This window comes from Pan troglodytes, chromosome 9 (assembly GCF_028858775.2).
Source record: "Pan troglodytes isolate AG18354 chromosome 9, NHGRI_mPanTro3-v2.0_pri, whole genome shotgun sequence".
NCBI classification, from domain to species: Eukaryota; Metazoa; Chordata; class Mammalia; order Primates; family Hominidae; genus Pan; species Pan troglodytes.
This window is the reverse complement of record NC_072407.2, coordinates 58,130,784-58,149,501: the sequence shown is the minus strand read 5'-3', so window position 1 is coordinate 58,149,501 and position 18,718 is coordinate 58,130,784. Positions and strand designations below refer to the sequence as shown.

At 34.9% G+C, this 18,718-nt stretch overlaps 3 protein-coding genes across 3 annotated transcripts; all 3 read right to left on the bottom strand.

Moving 5' to 3' along the window:
• Positions 1–1,168: 1,168 nt before the first annotated feature.
• On the bottom strand, positions 1,169–3,005 carry LOC747236 (tripartite motif-containing protein 51). Its single transcript, XM_009440484.1, is given in 4 exon segments — positions 1,169–1,534; positions 1,536–1,669; positions 2,761–2,858; positions 2,962–3,005. Coding segments are annotated over 4 exon segments (642 nt in total).
• A 1,764-nt stretch (positions 3,006–4,769) lies between these two features.
• On the bottom strand, positions 4,770–5,855 carry LOC466541 (olfactory receptor 5D16). Its single transcript, XM_521940.5, is given in 1 exon segment — positions 4,770–5,855. A coding segment is annotated over 1 exon segment (1,086 nt).
• Positions 5,856–16,881: 11,026 nt separating this feature from the next.
• Positions 16,882–17,817, bottom strand: OR5L2 (olfactory receptor family 5 subfamily L member 2). Its single transcript, XM_521939.1, has one exon. The coding sequence runs from the start codon at positions 17,815–17,817 to the stop codon at positions 16,882–16,884; it is 936 nt and encodes a 311-aa protein (XP_521939.1).
• Positions 17,818–18,718: the final 901 nt, after the last annotated feature.

The window sequence follows — 18,718 nt, the reverse complement described above, 5'->3', positions numbered from 1 at the left end:
GTATTTCAGTTTACATCCCTCCAGCCATGAATAACTTTCAATGATTCTTTATCTTTCACAACACACAATATTATGTGTCTTTAAATTTTGCTAATTTTTATGGAGGCCTGTAGTTCAACTTATGGATTAATTTTTATTATTCTGAGGACTAATACAAGTAATCCCTTTTTCATATTGGTCCAGATATTTATGCCTCCAACTTTATGAAGTGCCTATTCAAATATTTTCCCAATTTTATGTTGGTTTCCTTTTCTTTTATTTATTACATTCATTAATCACATGTATTGTATTTTATTGCATATATGTAGGGATAAATATTTTTCTCCACTCTTGGTTTGCATTTTAATTCTTGGATGGTATATTTTGAAACACAGAAGTCACCATTTTTTATATAAACTAACTAAATTTTTCTTTTTAATTGTCCCTTTTTTGTCCTGGTTAGGAAATCTTTCTGTGTGAGAATATTTTATTGTGTTCCCTTCACCTTCAGAGCATGAATCCATGTGGGAATGCACTGTGTATGGTATGAGGTAGGGTTCAGTATTCAGTTATGTCCATTTGAATATTTAATTGATCCAGCATTGTCCTGATCCCCTTGTAAATTTCACTGTAGAACAGCACTCTAATAATGCATGAGCATTTTGTTTATAAGATGAGATTTACAAAGATAAGCACAGCATAGGAGGTCAAATAAGATTACCTCAAAGCATAGGTTCATAAATAAAACACATGGATAATTATTATATTGTTAGATGAAGAGAAAAACAATATTTCCAGGTTACCACTGAATCTTTTTACTCCAACTTTTTTCATGAAGCCCAAGATCTCTACTTTCTTCCATTGATTTTAACTTCATTTAGACAACTCTGTCATCTATTATTTCACTTTGTGACATTCAGAAATAATTAAAAACCAGAGAATATATTCTATGCCATACATCATGGGTAATGATTTTCCAAAAATGATTTAAAAAGGAATCAATACACATGGTTTTAATGTTTTCACCATATTTAATAGAAACACTATAAATGAGTTTTGATGACATTAGAATGCAACTAAAGACATTAAATATAACGTATTTGTTCTGTTTGATGAGGTGCGAAAAAGAGGGCTTTCTGGGATAAACAGGTTCCCAGAGCATACAGACACATTTCTGACTTTTCTCTGGTCAGAAGTGACTACAGCAAAAGATAGGCCTGAGAGGAGGTGAGAAGGAGCAATTGGGGATGGTGTATATCAGGGAACTTTGATCAACATCAACAAAGCTCACGGTTCTACCTTCACAATCCAGGAATAATCCTACTGTGCTGGTAGGTCTTGGAACATATTGCACCACAAGTGGGGAGGTGGTAAAGAGACTGCAGTGAGTGTCCTCCTTAACACATCCAAGAAGAAAGAGTCCCTCCTTTCCATCTATCTTGTCATTCTGTCTCTTCTCTTTCCAATAATTGTTACAGACACCAAAAGCCCAATTCCAAGAGTCCCCCATATGAACCTCCCAATAATATTTGCCAGATGTGAAAGCCTGAGCCCCCCCATACAAGAAAACATTCAGATTTTGCAGTGATATCGGGATCATCTTGAGGGTCACATCCAACATTCATGCTTCTCAAATCTCCACACAGGAAGATATGACTATTGGCTCTTTCAGGCTGCAGAGTAAAATAAACTGCAAAAATAATTTTTTAAAAATATAGATACATGTAATTAATAGAAATTAGAACTCTTGAGGGAAATGTTGTTCTACCAAGAGTTTACTTTACCAAGAAATTTGAAGTTACAAGGACAGGAGAATTGTGACTACAACATTTAATAAAGTATAAGGATGATTAATATTCTCTATAGGAAGAACAAAACCCTAGAAACAGACATTGAAAATTTATTGAAAACTTAAAAATTGAGAGTCGAATATAAGACCAGCCTGTTTCAATCCAATCTCCAATGTAAAAGTGAATTATTTTATGCCCTGAATGCCCTTTAGCTATCAAGGTCATTATTATTAAAATATTTCTTGTTCTTAAATACTAGTGATATAATTTTGGCAAGAATGGGAAGATTTTAGCTTACTCAAGCACCGTTCTAGATAACTGGATAAAAGTCCATATGTTCAAATTATAAGTGGTAACTTAAGGCAGATTTTTGCAAAATCTTTTACCAGTCACTTTGCGGACATCCGTGCTAGCTCTAGACTGAAACCGAATTTTGGATTTTACACGTAGCTCTTCATGTTGTAACTAAACTGAAATTATCATTTCCATTTTTACTTCCTATTTACATAATAATTTCTTCTTTTTACATGTTAAGTCAAATTTTACATTATATCAATAAAATATATTTATTGTAAGAAAGTACAAATACTCCAACAAACTGCAGTGAACTCTATTCTCCAATGAAATGTGTTTAACAATTCAAATGAAATACAGTAAAGAAATGTAAAATTTTTATGTAACCTTGGATTATTATGCTTCCTTCTGAGCATTTTTCCATTTATTCAATTTTTTATTTCTTATGTCATTCCATTTACCCAATATATAACTCTATACATGTGAGCCCAGAACATATTTGTTTTTCACTATGTTGTACTCTTCATGTTATAAATTGGACTATAAATAGAAACACAGATATAAAAGGGTGGCATAGTCATATGGTTCACTTCCTGCTGAAATGAAATAAAGATTTGATGAAGGGTAAAATAGTACCCCCATGATTCTAACAAGAAGTAATAGACTGTGGGAATTCTGCCAATGGGCTGACACTCACCTCTGAATCCACTGAGCCTGTCCAGCAGTCCAGTGATGGGCCCTGCACTGAGCTCTGGATTCACAGGCTCAGACACTTGCAGCAGCAGGGACTCATACCTGCAAGGAGAAAGATAGAGTTACCACATCTACAGCCAAAAAAAATACATAAAAAACACCACTCCTATTTAAAAGACATTTCATGAGAATCCCTTTAACCCACACATTTGCTAATTCCAAAATTATCATTTTCTTTTTCAAATCCATTCTTATTCAGAGTTCCTCATTTTCAAGCACGATGGAAAAGTCTATCTGACTGAGAATTCATTAGGATCTTTCTTCGTATTGCTCCTAATTAGTAAGGATCATTAGTCTTAAGACTGGGAGAATAATCAAAAATGAAATTCTGGGTTCCAGACCTCACCAGAAATTCCTGAAATCACTGTCTGGAAAAGTGGGGTTATTTTTAAGACTGCTGCATCTGTTGCTCCCTTCTCAAGGTCAGGGTGTTGAAACTTGCTCCAGGCAGGGAGATCTGCCTTTTGTAGTTGAGGTTCTCTGGAGGCCTACACGGTTCAAACATTCCGAATAGTTTGTTTCATCCGTTTTTCAGAATTATATATTTAAATATAAACTAGAAATCATCAACACTTTTCACTGCTAAAATACTTTCCCCTTTTCTCTCTGGCTTCCCCTGGTTGACTTTGTAGCCATGTAGAAAATGTAATATTTTCTCTTTCAAATATGAATGTTTTGAGCAATAAAAAGGAAATTAGGAATACAGATGCTCACTTCCTTTATTTTTCTTTCGTTTATTTATTTTTTGTTTTATTTATTTATTTATTTATTTATTTGGTTTTGCAGAACTTTCATTGAGCTGCTTAATAAAGTCACTGAGGCTGCAGTGAGCCAAGATCGTGCCACTGCTCTCCAGCCTGGACAACAGAGAGAGACCCTGTCTAAAAATAAATAAATAAAAATAAAATAAAATAAAAATTATTTCATTCTCTACATTGGAATTCTGTTTTGAAATAGATTAGAATAGTAGTAACATTATATTCAAATGTACATTTCTTCGTGTACCTAACAATATACCTTGGATGTATATGACATAAAATTGTAGCTCAAAAACATTTATTGAAATATTAACTTAATAATATATAATCACCTCCTTAACATTATCCATGCTCTTTACTCCTGATTAAAACTTCGTCTTGCTCTTTTGTTTCTCTCAAAAACCTATTCATCCTTCAAGGCCAAATTAAAATAGCATGCAATTCTGAAACAATCTTTCCTGCATCTCCAAATGGATTTGAAGTAACTCTCTCCACCAATCCTTTTAGGATATTTACCAACACTACTGGATTTTGAAGTCCTAGAAAATGGGTCTATCTTTTTCTGAATACCATTTTTTTCACTAAATTTATAGTACCAAATTGCTTGTTCAATTAACACACCTATCAGTCACCAGCAAAGAAAGGATAACATAATTAACCTTTATTACACATATGTAATATGCCAGCTATATTGTTTACATTTTCATTTGCTTTCCACAATGTCTTATGAACTAAATCATATTACATGGCCGGCCACAGTGGTGCACACCTGTAATCATGCACTTTGGGAAGATGAGGCGGGCGGATCACCTGAGGTCAGGAGTTCGAGACCAGCCTGGCCAACATGATAAAACCCCGTCTCTACTAAAACGTAAAAAAAATTAGCCGGCCGTGGTGGTGGGCACCTGTAATCTCAGCTACTCAGGGGCCTGAGGCAGGCAGAACTGCTTGAACTCAGAAGGTGGAAGTTGCAGTGAGCTGAGATTGCACCACTGAACTCCAACCTGGGCAACAGAGTGAGACCCCATCTCAAAATAAATAAATAAATAAAATTATATTATTTTGTAGACAAAGACAATTATTTTATAGACAAAATATTTTATAGACAAAGACAATTATTATTTTGTAGTCAACGTCAATTGGTTTTGTCTGGCTTATATAAGCTGAGCCAAGAATAGCCTCCCTGATCTAAAACTCATAGCCATTCTATTGCAAAAAAAGGTTTTTTTAAATCTAAAGTGATTTTTTTTAGTGAACTCTTGATGCACAGTCCATTTGAAAAAACAGGAAAAATTTGTTGTTCAATAACAAAATTAAATGGATACTAATGCCTATGTTTAATATGAAAATATTTTGTATTGATTATTTTTCGGATTGTATCCTTAACATCTTTATTTCTCAGAATTTAGATCAGGGGATTCAACAAGGGGATCACCACGGTGTAAAACACAGAAGCCACTTTGACTGTGTGCTTGGAGTTTTTGAAGTTGGGTACACAGTAGAGGAAGAGGATGGTGCCATGGAAGATGGTGATGGCAGTCAGGTGGGAGGCACAGGTGGAGAAGACTTTGCGATGCCCACTGGCTGAAGGCATCTTCAAGGTGGTGACAATGATGAATGCATAAGATGTCAGAATGATGAGTAGTGTGCTTATCACATTAAAAGTGGCAACAGTGAAAAGAAGCAACTGGCTGAGATAAGAGTCAGAGCAAGAGAGTGATATCAGGGAGGATAACTCACAGAAGAAATGATTGATTGCGTTGAAACCATGAAAAGATAACTTTAAAGCAGAGCACGCGAGTTTCAGGGAACATGCGACTCCTCATGCATACAATCCAACCACCAGAATGGCACAGAGTTTCTGGGACATGGCAACTGTGCAGAGCAGAGGATTGCAAATGGCCACAAAGCGGTCATAGGCCATCACCGCAAATAGAATTAATTCAGTCACTACAAAGGTGCAAAAGAAAAAGAATTGCACCAAACATCCTGAGAATGAAATGGTTCTATCTTCTACAACCAGGTTCACCAGCATCATGGGAGCAATGATGGAGGAATAGCAGAAATCCACAAAGAAGAGGTGGTTGAGGAAAAAATACATGGGGGTGTGCAATTTCGGGTTAATTTTGATGATCACTATCATCCCAAGATTCCCTACCACACTGAAGCCGTAGACTGCCAGAAATACAAAGAAGAGGGGAATTTGCAGTTCCAGGTAATCTGAGAAGCCCAAGAGAGTGAATGTGGCCTCAGATATCGTATTTCTCTCTGTCAGAAACATGTTTTCCTTTCGTGTGATCTGAAAATCAGTCTTAGAAATTAAATATTGAAAGTGATTGACAAAGCAGCTTAACCATCCCCTCTGTAGAATATAAGGTGAGACAAAATAGATCTCTGTTAATATCCTGATAGGTGCTGTATCAAGACAGGAATAACTACAGTTTCAAAATAGAATTATCATTAAATGTTGCTTTCTCCAAATTAGAAAATTAATTCTGTTCATGTCCTTAAATAAAATTTTAAAAACATACAGTTGTCATTATGAAATCAAGCAATTCAGGTGATAACATATAATAAAACTCTCATGTAACACACCTGAATCTCACTGAACCTCACCAGTTCTGCAAAGAAAAATCCAGTAAAATAAAATAACTATTTATATCAGTCCAACAATTTCTAACAAAAAATGAGTCTGAAATAATTTCTATAATTGCAACTATTTTCTATATAATAATAATAAGGGCATATATTGTGATATAGTGAATATAGTCTTAGAGTTATCATTTCTATCTATGGTTAATTTTTAGTTCAGCATTTTAATTGTTATTATTCTTTTGAACTAAATAGGCCAGACATCAAAATCAGTAATTGTTTATGTTTTTCAATAAAGACATCTATTGAATGGTTTTATTCTACAGATAAACAAACAGAAGCTTGAAGAAGGCATGACTTGACCAAGACAGGTACAAATTCGATGCAATGGACCCAGTTTCCTTGACTCTCAGTCATAGACTCATCTCTCTATGCCAGGCTTTACTCTACATTACAAATAGAAATTTCAACATTTTACTTTGTAAAGATTACATTTTCATATATCATTTTTCTAATTCTTTTGACCTCATTTAAGACAATCTTTAGATTATAAAACTATAAAAATTAGCCCAGTGAAAGTGCTGATGGATGAAGAGGTGTTCTGAATATTTATCAAAATGAGACATAGAGAATGGAAGTTAGAAAAATGTCCCCATTCAGGAATAAATATCATAAAAACCTATAAACATTGACGAAGACATTTTCTTTTTCTAGGTCCCCTCTCCTTTCCCTTAAGATCATCAGCTAGGACACTCGTTCTGTCCTTCTCTTACCTGTCAATAATATAGATGAGATTCTTAAGGTGTCACCCCACTCTAAAGACATTCATGAGAAAGGAGTTTTTATTTTATTTATTTATTTTTTATTTTTTTATTATACTTTAAGTTTTAGGGTACATGTGCACATTGTGCAGGTTAGTTACATATGTATACATGTGCCATGCTGGTGCACTGCACCCACTAACTCGTCATCTAGCATTAGGTATATCTCCCAATGCTATCCCTCCCCCCTCCCCCCTCCCATTCACAATAGCAAAGACTTGGAACCAACCCAAATGTCCAACAATGATAGACTGGATTAAGAAAATGTGGCACATATACACCATGGAATACTATGCAGCCATAAAAAATGATGAGTTCATATCCTTTGTAGGGACATGGATGAAATTGGAAACCATCATTCTCAGTAAACTATCGCAAGAACAAAAAACCAAACACCGCATATTCTCACTCATAGGTGGGAATTGAACAATGAGATCACATGGACACAGGAAGGAGAATATCATACTCTGAGAAAGGAGTTTTTAATACAGAGAGAATGGTGGGGTTTCTCAAATTTAGGCATAGGGGCGGGGTTATCATAAAAAACTAGAACCCCAGTCAAATCTGAATCTCAGGTAGACAAAAAAATTGTTTATGGCCTAAATATGGCGTGGAACATAATCATAGTAAAAACTATTTTTGCTCATCTGAATTTGAAATTTAATTCAGTGTCCTGCATTTCTGTCTGCTGAATCTTGCAACTCTATATCCAAAACAATTTCTTATAGCAAGAAATACACCCTGGTTTACCTGACACTTTCCTCATTTTAGTACTGTAAGCCACTCACACCCAAATCTCTCAATCATATTCCTTTATAATTAAGACTTATGTGAACTGTCATTTATGGCAAGGTCATCTCCAATTCTGTAAACCAACAAATAGGTTCTAAATGTTCCAGCACCAACAGGGTCCCATGCAACAGCGAGAACTCTCCATAGTGCTATATGTTCATTTATCCAAGAATTTAAAGCACCAGTAAAAAGACAGTACTTTCTAGCCATTTCTCACTACTATAAAATTCATTCTCATTGAAGGTTTCTAAACTTCAGCAGTACTGACACTGTGCTGGATTATTCTTTGTTTTGGGAAGCTACCCTGTGCATTATACCATGTGTGGCAGCATCTCTGTCTTCCATCCACTAGATGAAAGTCTCACTTCCCCATGCCCTCAACCAGATGTGAAAATCAAAAATATTTCCAGACACTGCCAAATGTTCCCATCAGGAGAGGGGTAGGGAATGCATAATTCTCTATGCTGCCTTGCTTCCTTGATTCTGATAGATTGCAATGTATCTTCTATTGAATTCAATTTAAGACTGAGGTGCAATTTAAATATTATGGTTTCTTGTCTCCCAAATTATACTATTACACGGATTTAACAATTGTATTATCTTTGGGCAATGCGGTGTCCAAAATCTTCTTCCTTGTAATATCCTCCTTTTCTTTTTCTTTTTGCCTTCATGACCCCATGTTGTTTTTTCCATGCTCTAAAATATTTAGATTAAGTTGCCTTTACTATGTTTCTCCAGAAGGTTCATTTTATTCCTTTAAAAATTCAATTTTATGTAAATGCCTATCTCGCTTCCTCAGCTCTTCTAAAAATTTACAGAAGCAAAGAGTTATATATTCCTGAATACTCTCTGGGCTCTTTTATTCTCCGATTCCCAGGAAACAGTTGTTCAAGACACTGCTATCAGAGACATCAGCTAGGACAAGCCATCTACACAAAGCTCTGCAGGAAAGGGGTACTTTCTGTTCCCCAGATATCCAGATACATAATATCTTCTGTGATTTGAAATTCCCCCCAAATTAATTTCCCAAGGAAAAACTGAAAATAATTGAAGGTGTCTTCTAGATACTTTACATGTAAAAGAATATCCACGTTTTCTCAGACCTGAGAACAAACCTGTTCGTGGAAAAGGTAGCCCCCACTCTGCCTCTGGAGAGCTTGTCTGGGGGAGATGCTAAGACTTTTATTTCTACTACCACTCCCAGTGGCATCATGACCTAGAAAACATTAGTTGCCTTAATCCCTAGGAGACTTAAAACAAGTCATTAAAACTAAAGACTCTTTTCTGATGTAATTTGGGTTTCATATGAAGGAAACAATCACAGTTTTAGCAACATTTTTATGAAGGTTAACTTAAAAGTTGAAATATCATCTCCTTATGTTCCAAGATTATTTCCATCATGTCCATTTTTTTTGTAAAATGACAAAGTATAGCAGGAGTTTTCTTTTTTATTTACTCAACAATTATTTCTTATATATCTACCATGCCCTTGGTCTTTGCAAATCTTAACTGTTCTCTCTGTTACACTAACCACACAAGAGATGCAGGGAGATTCTTCCTTCAGGTCTCTCATCTGCTTAGTTAATTATTGCCAAGGATATTAGATGCAGATCCTATCTTCATGTATAGAGAGGACAGGACTGCAAATGTTTGGAATTTGTTTCTCAGTGTCACCATAAGAAATTACGTCTAGCTACAACCAATATATTAAGGTATCTGATGTTGTTGCAAACATCCCACATATTCTGTAAACAAATATAATAATAGTAATGATAATACCAGTAATATCTGCTGTTCATCTCCTCTTTGATTCTGATTTACCATATAAATTTCATCAAGCCATCCAAACTCATAAATCTCTTCAAATCCCAAACTTCCATGAAATTCTTGATTATCTTCTTCATCACCACTGATATTTCTTTAGGTCATTTTATAATTTAACACTTGCACTGTTCAATAGCCTCCAAATTGGTCCTTATGCCTATAAATTTATCCTCTTATATATGCCTGTCACACTACCACTAAAATAACTCTTTACAAATAAATCTACTTGTATTTGTATATTTGTTTAAATCTTCATAAAATATCTCTTGAATGCCTATACTGGGGAGTTTTTGCAGGGCTGATATAATAAAAGAGAAAGTGGACCATGTGAATATATCACTTATTCCAAAATATATACATAAATTATGTGTAAACTAAACAAATGAAAGTTACAATTACATCCTCAAAAGTTATAAAATAATTCTGCTCATGTTTTTAAATGTAATTTTCAAAACCTACAAGTAAAATCAATATTAACTGCAACAATTTGGATAATTAACGTGTAATCAAATTGTCCTGTAAAACATGCAAATCTCACCAAACTTCATGAGTTGTGCAAATTAAAGCCTAGCAAAATAAAATAACCTGTTATATCAGCCCTACAATAGGATTATTCCCCAGCATGTAAATCTTAGTGATTTGTAATTATTTATATGTGCATATCCAAGTTCCTAAAATTGACATCCAAATGCTTTTTTAATAGACTTATTCCTCTTCATTTTTCTATACAAATTTTAGTGTCCATAAACATGATTATCAATATCAATGTATCATATGTCCTGTTTTACATATTTGCATATTTCATGAACTGGTGCCACAGACCCTGGTGGACTGAACAAAGGAGGACAAATGCGAGAATAAAGACAAAAACAAAAGAGTATGTTTGGAAGAAGGGGTCAGGGAGCTCCTGCTTCTAGTGAACAAGGGCCTTGAGCTTCTAGAGCCCTTCGTATTTATTGAGTAAAGGAGATAGGGAGAAGGGGGTGATTGTCGGTCAGTTGTTTGATTTAATGCTGTCCTGCGTGACTGCTTTCCATGAACAGTAGGCTCCAGATGTTCCAGTAGATAACCTCAAGGAGCATGGTGCCAGGGAGTGACTGCCCTCAGCATACCTTCTGGCGGCAGGCATAGATGTGAGTTTGCCCACATTCTGCATTCATGATAAACAATTTGCTGTTTGATCATATAGCCTCCAGTGGAATGCTGAGTTGATCACGACCCTCAGGCTTTTGGCTCCCAACAAACTAGTCCACTGCTAAATTGTCATTTATTTTATCCATACAGCAAAACATTGCTGAGTTGTGAAAACTTCCTTGAGACATTTTCTGACTCCTCCCAACCAAGTTCAGTATTTTTGGGTACTCACAATTTCTGTGAGCAGCCTGTATTTTATTGTTGCTCAGGTCACAGTGTGATGTAGCTATCTGCTTATACATTTGCATGGCTTTCTCTCTAACTAGAGTGTGGATTCCTGGAGATAACAAATTATTCATCTTTCACCTCTGTATCCACCTCAGATATTTCTATGTCTACTCAAGCATGAGTGTATATAAATATAAGTATATATAAAGAGAACCTTTAGCTTTATTTTTTTCATCTGGAATATTTGCTCTCTGATACTCTTCATGTTAGGAGTAAGGCTATGGTTAAAGACCATATGTTAGTTGCCACGGCCAGAAATAAATCACAGGTATTACGTTATAGCCTCCTGATTTTCACTCTGTACTATTAGGACCTACCTTAAGCCTTACCTTATGGTATGATCCTCACATCTTAGGTATGAATATCTAATAGTTGTGAATTGAAAAGTCTTGACTGTACCAAAACAATTCCATTTATAATGTATCCTAATATGAACTCCATTGTTGTTCTTTTTCCCAACAGAATTCTAGCAAAGATCAATTGCATTTGAATCCATACCATATTTAATCTATTCTAAGTCATTTCTTTTTTCTTTTTAAAAATTTTTTATTTCCATATGTTTTGGGGGAACGGGTCATATTTGGTTATATGAGTAAGTTCTTTACTGATGATTTGTGAGATTTTGGTTCACCCATCACCCAAGCAGCATACGCCAAACCCAATTTGTAGCCTTTTATCCTTCACTCCCTTCCCACCCTTTCCCGCTGAGTCCCCAAAGTCCATTGTATCATTCTTATGCCTTTGCATCCTCATAGCTTAGGTCCCACTTATGAGTGAGAACATAAAATGTTTGATTTTTCCATTCCTCAGTTACTTCACTTAGAATAATAATCTCCAATCCCTTCTGGGTTACTGCGAATGTCATTAATGCATTCCTTTCTATGGCCAAGTCGTATTCCATCATATATATATCATACATATATATATAATATAAATATAAATATATCACAATTTCTTTATCCACTCATTGATTAATGGAAATAAACCCAAATAGTTACAGCCAACTGATCTTTGACAAAGCAAACAAAAACATAAAATGGGGAAATGGCACCCTGTTCAACAAATGGTGCTGGGATAACTGGCAAGCCACGTATAGGAGAATGAAACTGGATTCTTATCTCTCACCTTATAAAAAGTCAACTCAAGATGGATCAAGACTTAAAAATCTAAGACCTGATACTATAAAAATTCTAGAAGATAACATATAAGTCATTTTATCTATGATAAAATCTCTGTGACTGGATATATCTTACAGCTAATAGTAAAGAAATCACTGTGTTGTGGTTTAATTAACAAAGTTTATTTCCCGTGGAAACGTCTAATGATGGTAAATCTTACAGTGTGTGAACTATGAAATGGTAATGGCCATAGAGAAGAAGGAAACATGTTGAGAAATATTTCAGAGATAGCATTTCTGTGTCTTGGAAAATGTGTAATCATCTATATAATTAGGGTAATTATAGCTATGTGAAGGCCTAATTTAAAAGTAATTAGAATCTATTGCCGTCTTTTAAAATAAATGCTATTGATGAAATTGTGGCCAAAGAGTTTAGATAGGCTTGCCTTAAATCACGGATAGTGACATAGGCAAAATCTGCTATAGAATGGGTAGTGTTGTTATCTGTCTGTTGGTTTGTCGTATGTGTTCTCCACCTAAATACTAATATTACTCCTTAATGACCTAATATTAAAAACAAAGAAACAAACTTCTTTTCAAGGGGAAACATTAGAAACATAAAATGCGTTTTGCTGTAGGCCAAAAATATCCAGAACTAGCTCTAATTCTCACATTTTCAAAGATGGTTCTGCTTAGATTGCCTATAATAATAGTAAAAAAGATGGTTCCAAAAGAATGAAAGTTGGTAGATCAGAACAAATTTTAGAATATGGGTTAGTTTACCCCTGCAATTTGTTTCCAGTGTTCTTAAGAAGGCTGCTTATTCACATGTTTAATTGATTTTTAAATTTTAGCATCACTTTTTGCTTGTTATTGACTTTTCTGTTGAAGAGATTTTCAGTCTGCAATGAATAACTGCTTATATGGTTGATTCCTTGGAGTGTGGATGTTGAAAAACGTGAACTGTTATGCCAACACATTTGTAAGGAACTCTGTAATTTGTTCCATTAAAAGTGGTGTGTAAAAATGCCCTCCCCCCACCAATAATTACTGTACACAACTAGAGACATAATATAGTTCTTTCTATGTATTAATATGACAGTTACTAATAGAAGAGAGGTGTTATATATTACTACCTTGCACAGTGTTAATGAGTCTGTCAGGTAAAATATTGTATTTTGAAAATTAAATTGAATTATAAAACAATATGGCCATACTCTTTATTATAGAAGTTGAGGTATCTTTATTATAGAGGTCGAGGTATAGACTGAAATATTACTCAAGTTCTGGCTGAAAGACTTAATATTCTTAGCATTTCAATGCTAAAAATGTAATTTATTGAGGAATGTATATATGTTAATGGAACATTAAATACCTATAGGGAAAAAAAGCACTCTCAATAAATGATGTTGCGAACATTGCTATATAGTTTGGCAATGGAAGCTGGATATTTATTTTGTAAGCATACATTCATTCAACAAACATGTACAAAGCAAATAAAAACCAATAAATTTAAGATATCAAATCATATAAAGTTGAGACAAATGTATAGTGGATATATTTTAGGATATATTTATGATTTATTTTTACTGCACTTATTGTTAAGTTGCCCAAAATATGAGTATAAAAACATGAAAATGTAAACTACTTATTAAAAAGTTTTCTTGCTATATAAAATTAAATTACATTACCAAATTATGATATTTTTTGTAAATTTTATCCTTAGAAGCTAATAATTTTTAAATCTAGAATATCTTATAAATCATTATGGAAAACATTAACACACAGTGAAAATAAGAGAAAATGATTGAACAGAAACTTCAAAGAAAAGTTGAAAATGTCACTGAAAATTAGAAGCTTACGTTTTACAAATCCCTCCCTTTCTTTCTCTTCTCTCTCTAATTTTCAGGTTGAGACAGAAATAAATCTACTGTCTTATATAACTTGGCATTTAGATATTTTCCAAAGCTATATTATGTACAAAATACATTATTACAGAGACAATGTTTCTTTACACAATTTTCTGGGTGATTTATTGACTTTGAATATATCATTTCACTGGATACAAAACATGGAATAGAGAAGTGAACCTAAATGCTAGATCTACCACCTGTGGTTCATTCATTTACACCCCTTCCCTCATTCTGAATTACCCTTTCCATTCTATCAGGCCAACAAGGTCACCAATTGCTAAGAGAGCTTACTATTGGTGACTGGCATTCCCTTTGAAACAAGCTGCCCAGTAGAGTCTCATCTTAGTTACCATTACCAAAAATAGCCAAGAAAAATATAGGACTTCTTACTATACAGAAATTGTGGGAAAAATTATTAGATTAAATATGTGATTTGGCACCATGGAAATTTGTTCCCCAGATCTTAAAGGGTGACCACAGCCTTGTGTTGCATTTGTTCTACCAATTTTACCAAGAATCAATTGCATTTATAATTAATATAAAGAGATCAAAACTAAGAATCTTGATTTTTACTGAAGTGTTCAGATACAGAAAGATGTACACACTCTAGGTAATAGGAGAAGAGGGTTTTCCTTGTACCCTGTGCATTGTACACCGCAAGTCCCTCAGAAGCTGTGTTTGTTGAACCTAGTCTCATTTTCATGTCCACTCTCCTAGTCCTTATGCTGTGCTCTTGCTGCTGGGGCTTGCAAACTGCATTCCCCAGATGTCCTATCTAGCTGCCTTCCTTTTAGATCCGCCAGAGGAAGTAAGGGGGTAAGGGGAGGAGGGGGAGAAGGGAAGATGAGAAGGAAATGGAAAAGAGAGAAGAAGAACATCTCTTCTTGATTTTCCAGTTTCTCTTAGTGTGAATCTAGCCACAGTGGATACTTGGTGTGTTCCAGCTTTCCATGATAACCTCTTTAGAGGCAGGAGCAGCCATCTAGCACAGCCTTCTTTGGACAATGTCTGAGCGTGCCACAGGACACTGGAAATCTGCTGAGTCCTAACCCAGCCTCAGAGGCCCTGACACACTAAGCGTTATGTCTCTTCCTCAAGGGATTAACACCGGCGGACTGAGCTGCTTCCACGAAGCTCTGAGGTTCTGGGGACAATGTTTCTTCCCTATTGCCCTCTAATATCAAGAGCAATAGTTACTTCCTAAAGTCAACAATCTTTAAATAATAGAGCATCTCCTGTGTGCTCTTTTGAGCCTCTAATCGCTAACATTTCATGAATTAGATCCTGCAGAGCATTTGTTTTCCTAAGTAGACCATGACTGCTAGAACATTCGTGACAATGTGGACCAACTCACAGTTCTTGAAGTCTCTCGAAATGTAATCTGCATAGTAATCCCAATATGCTTACCATAAATTCACCAATATCTACTCATCCATGCATTTCATAAAAATAAAAGATTTTTTAAAAACTTCTCATATGCCACTGATGATGAAGTAGATAAAAAGTTAAATAAACCCCAAGCTTCAATGACTTCATTTAGATATACACTGAGTCTCTTCCTGATGTCAGTAAGTACACATATGCTATGAAATTTTAATCTCAATAAAATTCCATGAGGTTAAAACTATTATCCAATGCTAAAACAAAGGAAACTGAGGACCAAATAAGTTAAATTACTTGACAAATTAAAAAGCCAGGGTCAAAACACCAATCTCGGTTTTGAAAAACTCAAACCTATTGCTTTTCTAATATTATTACAGACACAAAGAGAGAAGTTTAATTTAAACAAGTAAATAAAATGAGGAAATTGACGTAAGTCGTAATGGAATCACAAATAAAGCATTAATGGTGCATATAATTCAACAGGGAATTAAGAAATGTGGTTTAGGTACATATGGAAAGAATACAATAAAAGAAAGTTAGGCCAAAAAAAAAAAAAAAACACACATGCAAAGAACATGAGCAGAGGTTAAAAGTTATAAGTGTCAGTAAGCATCTCTTCATCAATAGATTTTAGGGTTAGTATGAAGATAAACAGTAAAGATAAAGTGAGAGAAGAGGGTTAATTCAGAAATGCTGTGATTCATAACAATGGTTCTAAATTATTATCTGTACATATTTATATTATGTGTGTGTGTGTGTGTGTGTGTGTGTAATGTACGTAGAGAGAAAGACAACTAATAATTATGTTCCAGGGATTATTCTAAGCTCTTTTTATGTGATTCCAGCTTCTTTAATGCAATTTCCCTAGAGTCCGCTGCAATTATTATTTTCGTCATCTATCAAATCACATAGTACCCAAAATTTCAATGACATTGTACACTGCAACAGCAGAAACAAAATAATGAAGAATAAAACAAGAAACATAAAAAATCAAACAATGACAAATACATATATATGCATAGATATATGGAATTCTCATTCTGTACACACTTTGATGATGGTGTAATCGTCATTATAAATAATGGAAATTTTATTTGTAAAAGAATCATAGTTTCCATAAATGGATACTGAAATAAAGTGTAACTCCTCTGAGTTCTTCACTAGATTTGTGAAGGTTTTACAGAAAACTAACTATCTTAATAATGTTGTGGCTCATATCCATTTAAAACATCACAAATTTATTTTTATAAAAGTTGGCTGCAAATTTTGAAATATGTTCAATCCTATTAGTTTAAATTTAAGAGAAACAAAGATAAGTGAATCAAAAAAGGATCCCTCGTAACTACTGAGCTCCTTCTTCTCTCTACTCCAACACTGCACCCCTCCTACGAACCTTCACTTGCCACAACTTGGGGATCCTGAATTCTGTGAATAAAATCTTCCCTAGGAGTGAATTTTGGAGCCCATCACTTTTCTGAGAGCTTTGTTCACATCCTTATTTCTCAGGCTGTAGATCAGGGGGTTCAGCATGGGAATCACAACTGTGTAGAACACGGTGGCCACTTTGTCAACATCTCCACTGTTGCCTGAACTCGGCCTGCAATAAATGTAAAGGATTGTTCCATGGGAGACAGTGATGGCTGTGAGGTGGGAGGCACAGGTGGAGAAAGCTTTGTGCCTGCTCTCTGCAGAGCGTATCTTCAGGATGGTGGTGAGAATTAGCAGGTAGGAGGTGAGGATGATCATGATGGTAACACTCTCATTCAAAGTGGCCACCAGGAACAGCAGTGTCTCATTCACAGTGACATCAGAGCAAGCAAGACTTAGGAGAGGGGGTAGATCACAGAAGAAGTGGTTAATCACATTAGATCTATAGAAGGGGATCCTAAGAGCTAAGCACAAGTGAATCAGAGAACACACCGTCCCACAGAAGTAGCAGCAAGAAGTCAGCTCCACACGCAGCTTCTGAGACATGGTCACCATGTACAGCAGGGGGTTACAGATGGCCACAAAGTGGTCATAGGCCATCACGGCCAGCAGGAAGACCTCAGTGACTCCACATGTGCAAAACAAGTAGAATTGCACCATGCACCCTAGGAAGGAGATGGCTTTGTCCTTGTTAAAGATATTAGCCAACATCTTTGGCATAATTATTGAGGAGTAGCAGAAATCTACAAAGGACAAGTGGCTGAGGAAAAAGTACATGGGGGTGTGGAGCCGAGAGCTGACCTGAATCAGTGCAGTCATGCCCAGGTTGGCTAACAACGTGACTCCATAGATGAGAAGGAACAGCAGGAAGAGGCAGACTCTCAACTCAGGGACATCTGATAGTCCAAGGAGAATGAACTCAGCCACAGTGGTGCAGTTTTCCTTGCCCATGTCTCCAATTTATGCAGGATTAGAGGAGAAAAAAACCTAAAACTTATTCTCCATTATATAGTCTAAATTTTAGTTTTGGGTGTATCCTGTAAAAAGATATCAGAAGAAGTAGGATAGCTAATTTTATCAGCAAAGAACAGAAATTTTGGGAAATTTGAAAAAGTTCAACATTGCATAATACAAATGCATAAAACATACAGTTTAATTCAAAGATCAAACAAAAACATTGGCATTTTAAAAACTTACAGAATTCTTTTAATTAATCTTTCTCAGTTGAGACATTGGCACAGAATCATTAGGAAAGAGGTAAAGTTGTTTAATTTGCCTTATGATTATATCAAAATCAAATCCCCTTTTCCTAGCTTACTCCAAATATTGAGATCCTAGAAAATAATGCTTAGAATATATGGTACCCCTCTCTGAATTTTCCACTACAGTGATGGGGAGATATACTTAATTAAGATGTTAATTCACAAGTGTTTATATTTTATTGATATATTTTAGATGAAGAAGCTCATTTTATAGTGTGTATTATCTTTTTTTCTATAAAATTAGCCTGGTGATTTGGTTAATTACACTCTTCAATGTTGGCCATGGTTCAGGGAATTGGTACTCTTGAGCACAACTTATTGTAACTGTGACTGTTCAGTCCTAAAACATTTATTTGTTAAATAAATTTACCGCTTTCAATCTATTTGAAGAATTGATCAAAGATGTGCATAGAAAATGATTAAGAAAAACACCCACTACTGCATTGCACTATTATTTGTAATATTAAAAGTTAGAAATAAAATATAAAATAAGAGACATGGTCACAAATGTAGTATATATAATGGAAATGCTTGCAGTTATAAAAATGATAAGACTGCGATAAATGATAAAATGGAAAGTTATAATACAG